General features: G+C 43.0%; 1 protein-coding gene across 1 annotated transcript; it reads left to right on the forward strand.

Moving 5' to 3' along the window:
• Window positions 1-235: 235 nt before the first annotated feature.
• Window positions 236-11,543, forward strand: KIN (Kin17 DNA and RNA binding protein; the record flags this gene model as incomplete). Its single annotated transcript, XM_010159635.1, has 10 exons — window positions 236-330; window positions 1,194-1,237; window positions 1,374-1,496; window positions 2,804-2,985; window positions 4,377-4,425; window positions 4,747-4,804; window positions 8,762-8,885; window positions 9,385-9,435; window positions 10,387-10,455; window positions 11,444-11,543. Coding segments are annotated over 10 exons (895 nt in total), but the record flags the coding sequence as incomplete, so codon positions are not given.
• Between the last annotated feature and the right edge of the window lie 455 nt (window positions 11,544-11,998).

Here is an 11,998-nt window from a genome sequence, read left to right on the forward strand (position 1 = left end):
CATGTAACCTCTTTCACAGTTTGTCTTAGGGCTCTCTGCCTTGGGAAGGGTTTTCTTTCTGGCTTGCCTGGTTAGCAGGAACAACAATGCCGTGTAGGCTATGGCAGAGTTAAGGTGTTTTCTTTGGAGCCTTCAAGAAATTTCACTTATAAAATGTTATTTTTAATACTCTTCAGCTATGTGAGTGTTACAAATCAAGACACAGACAAACAAAGTATCTGTTTTTATTTTATAGAATGGCTTCAAATGTCATTGCATGTCTGAGTCCCATCAGAGGCAATTGCTGCTGGCTTCTGAAAATCCTCAGCAATTCATGGATTACTTTTCTGAGTAAGTTTGCCACATATTCCGACCCAGGTCCTCATTGATGTAGCACATTTGCACAACCCTACAATCGTGTCCCTTTGGAACACTTTATTCCGATACATTTCAGTTTCAGCTCTTCTTTTTAATGGCAGTTGGAAAATTGAGGTGATGCCGCTTTTGAACACGTGTAAGAGATTCCAGGGAGCCATGATTAATCAAATTTGGCAGTTCTGTCCTGTGTCTAAGTCCCATTTTAAGTTGCTCTGTGTTACAGAGTATGTCACTGTTGCCCTAGCTAAGTGACTGCCACACGTGCAGTTACAAAGAGCTAAAAAGGAGCATTACAGAGAGATAATGAGTCAGGGGTGTGACTAATGTCCCACGGTTTCCCCCAGTCCTTTGTCCAGCTGACCTCCGGGACAGCTGGGTTGACTGGAGCTGTCTGCAGCATGAGTCTGAAGTGAGGCTTCTCCAGCCCTGGAGTGAGCAGTGAGATGAGTGATCAGTCGACCCCATCTCCCACTGCTGCCCTTTGTCGTGCCGTGTGTTTTGTGTCAGCCAGCCTGGGAAGATGTCTGGTAATGAAATACCAGCAATTAGCGGGGAGTGTTTAGATTTCGTTCTTTCCATTTTATCCCTTTGAAAGGGTATTATCCTTTTGAAGATGTAATTTGTACGTGCAGGTACCATATTGTGTTTCTTTGTGCATGGATATTGCTTTTAATGATACTTTACTGAAAAAGGGAAATGAGTGTCTCAATTCCATTATGTTCAGTTAAAAAAAAATACTCATTTTTACAATGCAGATACTCAATTGTTAATGACAATAGAAAATTGCTTTGTAATCGTTAAAGTTTTACTAAAATGCTTTCTTTTTATTCCCTGAGGGAGTTCCGAAATGATTTCCTGGAACTGCTCAGGAGGCGATTTGGTAAATATTTTACTGTTTGTTTGCTTGCTTTGTTTGTCTGTCTTTCGTGTCTTTTATTAGTTCAGTGCAAGAAGCTTTTGGTTGCTTTCTCCTAGGCTCCATATTCATATTTAATAATAATAATTCTGTATTTCAGGAACAAAGAGAGTCCACAATAATATTGTGTACAATGAATACATCAGTCATCGAGAACACATCCACATGAATGCCACGCAGTGGGAGACACTGACTGATTTTACTAAATGGCTGGGGAGAGAAGGTAAATGGAGTTGCTCTGGGTTAGGAAGTTTTAAAATTATTGGGTAATTGCATGGCTGATAAGTGATCAGTAAACACGTATGTTAGTTCTCCCGCTTCCTATTTTCTTCCCCTCTCCTCCTGTATATACATTAACAGGTGACCAAACTGTGCTAACCATTAGGAGTTTGCATATGAAAAATGACAAATGTCGGGGATAATGACATCAGTTCAGAACCTTTCCTTGTTTCATCTGTGGGTCTGTATTTACTGGAGGTATTGCTAAATGAACTTCCAGCAGCTGCCATTTATAAAGTAGAAACTGTGAGAACACGGCTTGTGGCTGCAGAATCCTTCCATAGCACAAGAAGCGAGCAGTTGTTTTCATTCCTGGACTAGTGAACGGGTTAAAGCTTGAGATCTGCAGTTTTGTGTTCAGTGAGAGGAAGATTAAATGGCACTGTGGTATGGCGGAGAGTTTACTTTGGCTCTGATTGCCTGTGTCCTGCAGGATATGTTCATGAGTCACATGGTGTTTGAAAAGCCACTCCAGCGACAGTTAGTAACAATAGTGTAGCACAGTAAAGTTTCCTTTAGTATGATGCTATTAGCATGTATTGTTTATATATGTTAGATTTCTGTTTTCTTCCTTGTTAAAACAGTGGGAAGGAAACCATTTTCTTCAGGAAACCATTTTGGGCTGGAAGGGAAGTATTATAAAATGCTCCACTTTATTATGGACTCTGGCCTATTTCTAAATAGAACCAAGTCAAGAAGCTAGAACCAAATAGAAGCTAGTCAAGGGGCAGAAACAGGTACTAAAGGCAATTCAAAGTCAGTTTGACCAGGCCAGTAAGGGATACGTTGTCCCTGGTAAAGTATCTGCATTGTTACAGTGAACATGGACAGTGGAAATGGTCATAGAATCACAGAATGGTTTGGGCTGGAAGGGCCCTTAAAGATCATCCAGTTCCAACCCCCCTGCCATGGGCAGGGACACCTTCCACTAGACCAGGTTGCTCAAAGCCTCACCCAGCCTGGCCTTGAAGACATCCAGGGATGGGGCATCCACAGCTTCTCTGGGCAACCTGTTCCAGTGCCTCACCACTCTCTCCGGGAAGAACTCCTTCCTGATACCCAGTCTAAATATCCCTGCTTTCTGTTTAAACCGGTTACCCATTACCCCTTGTCCTGTCACTACAGGCCCTTGTAAAAAGTCCCCCCACCCCTGCCCCAGCTTTCTTTTAGGCGCATGATCCTGCTATTTTATTTGTCCCTTGTTTGCTTTTGTGAGAATTAATCTTACTTTGTCTTGCATTGACTTTTTAGGCCTTTGCAAGGTTGATGAGACTCCAAAAGGCTGGTATATTCAATATATTGATAGGGACCCAGAGACTATTCGCAGGCAACAAGAACAAGAGAGGAAGAAGAAGCAGGACCTTGATGATGAAGAAAAAACTGCTAAATTCATTGAACAACAAGTTAGAAGAGGTTTGGAAGGGAAAGAACTGGTAAGGAAAATTGCACTGTATGTCAGCCTTCAGCTCAAAACCCCTCTTGGTGAAGTTAATGGTGAATTCGATGCTGCTGGGATCCTTGCACTGGTATTTGCAGTCACATGAGTAAGATTCGTGCTTCAGGTTACAAGCTCATCACCAATTTGAACTGAGGAACAGTGGTCATATTGGGCTGCATTGCTGTTCTTTTCTAAGCCACAGGGAATAGTCTTATCCCAGATACTCCTGATAGCAGCCTGGACTAATTTGTTTCTGTTAAAACCGCAATTTGTTAAATTTCCTTAACCAGCTTGCTGGTGGTTTTTACAGCTGATGAACATCAAGGTCCTCTATGGAATCACAGTTTCAAAAAATAAATCCATAAAAGAAAGCAGAGGTTTTAGCTCCTTTTAGAGTTGATGTGATTTTGAAATCCACTAGAACTGTGTCCTGTGGCTGTAGTGTCTGATCTGGCCATTTCAGACTTTGGTTTAGACTGTCGTCTTCCATACTTGAATCATCACGATTCACTTCTGTTCTGAATTTTCTGCTCTACAGTTACCTTGGATTATAACCTGCTCTGGAGCAAAACTTTGTACCTGGCTTGGTTTAGTACTAGAGGAGTAATAATTACTACTTTTCAAGTGGTCAGTGATTAAAAAATCACTCTTGAATTTAGGAAGGGAGGGTAAACAATGCAGTGACCAGCATGATGTGTCTTCATCTATACTATTTCACAACTTTTAGGGCTGCAGATAACAAGTACCTTGTACAGTGGGGTGGCTGAGGTAAATAACCGGGGTGGCGGGTGACATAATCAAATCCACGTAGTGGGAAGTTTTATTTTGATAGTGCAGAGTGGTATTTGGGATTTATTTATTTGGTGTCATTCCATGACTTCCATACACATTGTTGCATGGGACTGGAACCTCCCATTTGATGCTGGGTATTGGTAGGTATGTTGAAATGTAATTGTAAACAATCACTTTTTCTTAATTTAAAGCTAATTGAAATTTAAATGGTCTGAGCCTTTGGTGCTGAAAATTTGGAAAGATTCCAGAATTTCCTTTTTTGAGTTATCAGTCTGTCCAGAAACCGGTCTAAACATGCTGGTTCAAATAGGGAAAACTGCTACAGTAAGGCTGTTTTCCTTTCCTGCTGGAGTCGAGCAAGTTTAGACACCATCTCTGTAGAGAGTGTGAATTAGAGAATTTTGCACAGCAGCCTGTAATGAGATAATGTTTTCATTCTATGATCTGTGAATCAGGCCAGGTTAAACATTACAGTCACTCCTCATGATCTTGGAGTAGTCTGTAAGACTGAGCTGATCAGTGATCACCAGAAAGATGTTGTCTTCCCTCAGTTTTCTGTGTGACTCTTGAAACATGTTCTTTTTTTTTTGGCAGGAAAAGCCAGTCTATACTGAACTGAACAGAGAAAATGAAGAAGAAAAAGGTAACCAGATTTTGATACACGTAGTTTTCTAGTACCTGCTGAATCTGATTCTGTGATTAAAATGAGATGAGCACTGAGACCTGCTCAGTGCTTCAGAAAACACTTTGAGATCAGTTACAAAGGGCAATGGAATATGGAAACACAGAGTATTCTTTCTTATAGAGGTTACTGTAATTTCTTTTAAGAGCTGCAACAAAACATAGATTAATAAATAATTTCCAATTTATAATCTTTTCTATTTGCAGATTTTTTAAATTGTGACATCCTTCAATGCAGTTATCTTTAAAGATAGAAATAGAGTAATGTCTTTTTATTTTTTAGTTACATTTAATTTAAACAAAGGAGCAAGTACTTCAATAGCAGCATCTTCTAAAACAAGGTGAGAAAAGAATTTAAGGGCAACCCTTACTGTTGCAAAGCACTTGTGTGACAATGGTATTTGTATGGGCAGGAAGATGTGTCGGGTCCTGAAATATCTGGAGTCTGGTATCTCATTCTGTCGTGTTATTCAGGAGGGGATACTAGATGACTCCGTGGTTCCTTTTTGTCTTTAAAATGGATGAATGGATGTAACTTAAGTGTGTGCTGTGAGGAGCCTTCTTGAATTCCCTGTGGTTCGTGGCAGATGCCTGTGAAGTAATAGACAGTTACAGGTTCCTCGAAGACAATACTGTGACGTGAAAGGGAGGATGAGGGATCCAGTCAAACCATTTGAGATGAACACCATCTCGTCCCAGCTGCCTTCTGTGGATGTGTATTCCTGACTTGTTCATTTTTGTTCCTAAAAGGTTTGATTGCCTTCTCTAATTGGTGGCAATACTTTCTCTGATCATCATTTAAGAAGCTGAATGTACCTGATGTGAATCCTTCTAAAGCTCATGAATTTAATTGTCATCATACAGCCACGGGCAACGCAGGACAAAAGGGATCAATAATGCAAACGATACCGACTTAGAGCAGTCTGTGAAACTGTTTGATGAGCAGTGCATCTTTTCATGTGAGGCAATATTGTAATTAAATGTGTTGCAGGTAAAACGAAAGCTTTCCTTTCATCACAGGCTCAGCTGTCAGATAAGGTATCTGATGGGAGAGACGCCAGGCAGAAAATGAGACAATAAAGTAGTTCTTTGCAATAATAGATACAGATTTCAGGCTTTGAGGAAAACTTGTAAATTAACCCTAAGCACTGAGTTGTGCTTAAGATGAGGCTGGAACTTAATTCAGTCACTCAATTGAATAGTTTCAATGAGGAATACTTAAGGTGCTGGCTAAAATGTGGCCGAATGTGAAGTAGTATATCAAATGGTCTAATTGTTTCATAGCATATGAGAGATACTTGTCTGTAAACTTTGTAATGGTAGTGTAGAAGCAAAATTAGGATACCCACTTCATGGTAAAGTGGTTTATATTTCACTGGTGATACCAGAATCACTTCGGAGACATATGTGGAAACTGCTTCCCTGTGTCAGTGTAACGGTGTGTTCTGCAGCGGTTGGCTGTTACTGGGAAGCAATTGAGTTCAACCTGATGTCCAGTGCCCCAGCGCTGCATGCAGTGAGGCTTCCTGTCTTCCCATCATCTGTGCTGACAGCACAAGCTGCGGAAACATGGCACTCGCATGTTCTGAGCAGGATGGAGAAGTAGGACCAGGAGATCATAGGTAGTGGATGGTAGAGTTTTGAGGGCATGGGGATACTGGTAATTGGGTGCAGAGATGGAGTTAGAGCCTTGCTGAGAAGTGAGAGGGGAGGTGTGCCTTCCTGTGGATGTCTGAGTGGCTGACATGAGAGAGTCCAGAGGAGGCCATGAAGATGCTCAGAGGGCTGGAGCCACCTCTGCTATGGGGACAGGCTGAGAGAGTTGGGCTTGTTCAGCCTGGAGAAGAGGAGGCTCCAGGGAGACCTTATTGCAGCTTTCCAGTACCTGAAGGGGCTACAAGGAAGCTGGGGGGGACTTTTTACAAGGGTAAAAAAGTAGTGACAGGACAAGGGGTAACGGGTTTAAATTGAAAGTGGGGAGGGTTAGATTAGATATCAGGAAGAAGTTCTTCACGGGGAGGGTGGTGAGACACTAGAACAGGTTGCCCAGAGAAGCTGTGGATGCCCCATCCCTGGAAGTGTCTAAGGCCAGGCTGGATGAGCAACCTGGTCTAGTGGAAGGTGTCCCTGCCCATGGCAGGGGGGTTGGAACTAGATGATCTTTAAGGTCCCTTCCAACCCAGACCACTCTGTGATTCTATGAAGCTTCAGGCACAGCTGATGCTGACTGCCCTTGAGCAAACTGGGAGCCCTGGGGTTATATTTTTCCCTCAAGAATTTACATCCTTAAATCCCTGCTTACCTCACTCAATGGATAAGTAAGATTAGAATTACTTCTAATTAAGGAATGAGCAGAAGCTGCTACCAAGGTCATTGAGTCCTGTCTGCAGCACTGCAAGTGTACCCGTGCACAGTCCTGTCTGCACACTGGTCACTCTCCAGTGCACACAGTTAGGGTCTCCCCAGCCCTGTAATCCCAAGAGAGGATCCTTGGGATTACCAAGAGCAAAACCTGTTTGCTCTGATGGTTAGGACCTTGTGGCAGTCTCCCAGGTGAATGTAGTTGTGGCCAGTTTATACCAGTTGCTCTCATGTTGGTATGGGTGTTTAACGTAAATAGTTGGTTTTCTTCCTGGCGTTCGCTTTGTCAGGCAACAGATCAGTAGAGAACAGTTTTAGCCTCTCAGCTTTTTTGTGCTGTGCAAGCAGACCTGCACGGTTCTGGCCTCCTCTCCCCATTCCCTTCAGCTGCTGAATATCCCTTCCATGTCCTTGTTCTGGTTTCAGCTGATCTTGAGCAGGGGAGCTGTTGGAATTTGTGCATGCTGGAAATGGAATGTTGCCGTGGCCTATCCAAGGCACTAATGCTTGTCTGTCTTGATGCTTCCTAGGATTGCATTTGACTCTTTCATGACTGGTCCACACTGGTAACTGTCATCTGTGATTATAGCCAGACCCCTTTCTGCTTTTGTTGTTCTTAAACAGCTCCCAGTAGATAGAAGGTAATCAGAGTAAATTTTTCCAAAGTATGTGACGTTGCATAACGTGCTGTTGAATTTTGTGTTTTCTAAAACATGTTTTTAAAGATAAAACCACTCCCTTCTGGTGTCCAATTCTTTCCTGTATCCTCCATACTGATGACACACCAGAACAATGTTGGTGGTTTCTCACTCTTTGTCCCAGGGTCCTTAATGAATATGTTAAATAAGGTTTGTTTTAGTAGTGACACCCAGGAATCCCTTAGTAACCTCACACTAGATACATTTTCCTTCTGAAATACTGGCACTGCAGTTGTTAGGTTTTAATTGTGTGTTACCCTTACTGAGATGTTATTTTAAGTACTTGCAATTTGATTTGTGATTTTAATGTGCTATTTGTTCTAGAACTCTGCGAAGGAGATTATCCAGACTTCCTCTGAAATACAGTTTTTCTCTCAATTTTGCTTCTGCTGCCATTTCTGTCTCCATTCCCATTACCTGTCTTCCCTTTGCAAGTGTATCCAACACCCTCGCCATGGGTAGAGATGTGATTTGCCCTAAGGCTGTTAGGGCATATTCCCTTACTGTTCACCTCACAGCAGCCGTAGGCAGAATCTTCATCTTTCTGGATGAGAGAACACCTAAATTGTTTTTACTGCATTCAAATGTCTTTTATAAAATTACTTCACTCAACCTGCCTTTTGGCAGTTCTCCCTTTACCTAGATGTTCCCCAATCCCCCAGATGTGCTGATGGCTTTTTTTCCTTCATAACTCATAGGCCATTTGCCTATTTTGAATGTGATTGTGAAGATGGTGTTTATTTGCTGGGTGTGGAGCCCTTTGTACAGATTCCCACGGGTATTCTCCCATTGCCAGATAGGTTATGTATCAGCTTGGCAGGAGTTTGAGAGTTCTGCCATGTTTGGGAGTTGCTGTCCAGGTGGCTTCTCTAAAGCCAAAGGTTTGTTCTTTTGAATTTGAAAACCTTATTTGCAGACCTGCCTTTGTCTCCTCCACTGAACTCAAGTTCCCGCTCAACTCTTTGCTTTTGCTCTGGTGAGCTGCTCCTTAGGTTGTTTTCACTCTGCCCCACTGCGGGCAGCAAACGTCGGTGGACGTGGAGTTTACACCTCAAGGAGATCGGCTCTAGCTGCCAAATGCAGTCCTAGAGAAGGAGGCATGTGGGGTCTGGAAGGTGACTTGCACAGCTGAAATTAAATAGGTCAGCACGGCCTTTTTGCACAACCAGTTCTTCAGACGGATCTTGGTAGAGGAAAGAGGGTAAGGTCTGCTGTGAAAACACCATCTCACTCTTCCAGCAGTGCCCTTGGACCGAATGCTCTGAAGATGGTGGAAGGGACAGTTAAAAGAAAAGAATCAGCTCATAGCTCTGGTCAGTCCAAAGAGAAAAAGAAGAAATCTGCACTGGATGAGATTATGGAGGTAATAATCGTGCAGGATCTGTGTCTTTGTAACCCCGTGCCTATGGCAATGCCCACTGTACCCGGGCATGTCCCTTTGAAGTGACCTCAGACCTTCAATTCATGTGGAATTCAGACTTTCATATTTTATCAGGCAAAATGATTTCACTTCCCCATTAAAACAGGTTTCTGCTGCTCATCTGTGCCTATTCCCAAACGACTGAGATGCTGGAAGTAAAGGAATACAGATTTTGGAAGAGAAGAAAATACCTAGAAAACACTTGAGAAAAAAAAACCCAAATATAGATCTCCATCATTTTACCATGGATTCCTGGATCTCATCAGATTGATTTTTATGCAGCAAGCACACACTGATTTACCCTTGTTTAGGGTCGGGGTTGTTTTGGGTTTTTTTTATTCCCCACTTGATATGGGCCTGGAGAATTGGTTCAGCTTTTCAAAGGCATGGGAAAGCTGCAGTGAAAGGCAGAAGTAAACGGTGATTATTTGTTCTTCTGCAGCTGGAAGAGGAGAAGAAAAGAACATCTCGAAGAGACTACTGGTTGCAGCCTGTAAGTGTGTTAAAAAATATTATAATACCAAATACAACCAATTCTGCATCTCTGAAGCTGCTCTTGATTTGCGTAGAGATTGAAAAGCAGATTCCAGACTAAATTCACTCTTGTTTTCCAAACTGCCACATGGGAAATACTACGGTATGTGAGAGGAATTACTCCTCTGGTTGAGCATGATCTACAGGCTGAAGCATTGTACACCTGGTCTCAGGTGGGGTGGAATTCTCTAATTAGATTGGGTCTGTGAGTCTCTACAGATCCTTTTTAAGTCATTATATTACTTGCAGTCCTCTTCTTTCTACGTAGTAGTTGACTCGCACAGAGATGTAGAAATCTTTGAGCTGAGAGACCTCATCTAGGCTTCTACTTTTTGGCTGGACTTCTAAATCAAGGGGTAACGGGTTTAAATTGAAAGAGGGGAGATTGAGATTGGACGTTAGGAAGAAATTCCTCACGGAGAGGGTGGGGAGGCACTGGGACAGGTTGCCCAGAGAAGCTGTGGATGCCCCCTCCCTGGAAGTGTCCAAGGCCAGGCTGGATGAGGTTTGGAGCAACCTGGTCTAGTGGAAGGTGTCCCTGCCCATGGCAGGGGGCTTGGAACTGGATGGTCTTTAAGGTCCCTTCCAACCCAAACCATTCTCTGATATGATTCTGTGATCAGGAAGTTCAGCCCTTGACCTGTTGTGGGCTGTCACATTATATCCTGAATTCAAGTCTAACTGTATTTGTAAAACAAGAAAAAGCCTTGAGAGATGCTACTTTTAGGCAATAATTTCAGGATCAAGACAAATTCCTGAAAGCCAATTCTTTACTGTCATTGCTTCCTGCGCTGTGCTGTACAGTCTGTGGATGGAACCAGAGCGACCTGAATATGCAACTAATTTAGGTCATGTAGTTGGTTGTGTATTTTGACATTGTATTTGTGTTTTCTCTTTTCAAATAATCCAGGAAATCGTTGTAAAAGTCGTAACAAAAAAGCTTGGTGAGAAGTATCACAAGAAGAAGGCCGTTGTTAAGGTAAAGTGTGCAGGTGGAAGCGTGTGGCATTGGTCAGGCTTTTCGGGTGTCAGATGACTTCTGAAATTTTGTTGCATTGTGCAAGTTGTTCAGCCTTAAGTCACCTTAACTGTTTGGGGACTTACTGTGAGCAGGGAGCGAATCTCTGAATTGGTTTAGTGTCACTTACTTAAGCACTGTTTGTCCCTGTAAACACATCCGCCGTGGAGAACAGCCGCGTTGACGATGTGCTGTGGCCAAAAGCAGCTCAGTTGCATTCTATTCCGAGACCAGTCAGATTTAAGCTGCAGCTGCCTTTGCACGTGATCTCATTTGCAGACAAAATCTGCAGGCTGTGAGCCTTGCTCAGGTGTTGGGAAGTGCTTTCGTTGAGCCACTGCGTGTGAAATGATGTTGTCCTAGTTAGTCCAAGGCTCAGCAGTCTCTGGCAGGAGCACCAAAGACAACACCCGGGTGTGTTCTGGATGATCGACCAGGGTGTATAGAGCTCAGAGTCATAGCTTTTTTGATAGCCACCTGGGAGGGTTGATGAGTCCCAGTGGCTGCCTTCCTTTGAGCTCTGAATGTGGGAAGTGGAACGTGGTTTATGCTAGCTGCGACGATGATCTCTAACGTTTTGCCACATCGAGAGGTAGTATCCCAGTTGTCACTCTGTGACATTTTAGCCTTCCATGGGGAAAAGCAGCCTCTGATTTGCTTTCCATCTTTGAGAGCGTAGCTGACCTGGAGGTTGACAAAACGTTCAGACAAGGCTGACAAAATCAGTGGTCAATTAGACCAGTCATTGATGTTCAAGAGGAGCTCTTTAAACCTGGCCGCCCAGGTCAGCAGTTTGTGGAAGCTGCATGCCCTCAGGACATCTCCGAAGTCCTTGCTGCTTTTGAAAACGTTAAAGTGCTGACTCATGGTCTTGAGTTTCTTAATTTTGAAATGTAAATTTAGAGAAAACTTTATTATTTTTCTGATTGGCCTCTGCCTTTCACCACAGGAAGTGATTGACAAATACACAGCAGTTGTGAAGATGATTGACTCTGGAGACAAACTAAAGCTTGATCAGACGCATCTGGAAACTGTAATACCAGCACCAGGTACAGCTGTTTGTTCATTTTTCAGCTTTGCTGTCACTGCAAAACTTACATTTCAGTTCTCTTAAGCTAAAAGGCATCCACTTGTAAGTACCATGACAAGAGCTGGCTTGCTCCTGGGACAGCATTTCGTAAGCTACTCCGATCACTTACCAAATATCCACTGGTTACTTTCTAGGGGATTACCACACTGCTTCTGCTTTGAGTCTTCAGCATCTCTTCTCGTACGAATTAGGTTCCTTTCTGTGAAGACAGAAGTGCTTTAGGATTCAGTTCATTTGATGAGATGAAAGCATCTCTCTTCAGCTGCCAGGAAGCATCGGGGAGCCCTACAGAGCCCTTGGTCATATTTATCCTGTATCTCCCCTCCAAAGTCACGGCTTGAAGAGCTGTGGGTGCATGGCAAAGCTCACCTCATCTCCTGTTCGGTTGACGGGCGTTTCTTTAGCTGGTGCACG

The sequence above is a fragment of the Eurypyga helias genome, unplaced genomic scaffold (assembly GCF_000690775.1).
Source record: "Eurypyga helias isolate BGI_N326 unplaced genomic scaffold, ASM69077v1 scaffold8069, whole genome shotgun sequence".
Taxonomy (NCBI): domain Eukaryota; kingdom Metazoa; phylum Chordata; class Aves; order Eurypygiformes; family Eurypygidae; genus Eurypyga; species Eurypyga helias.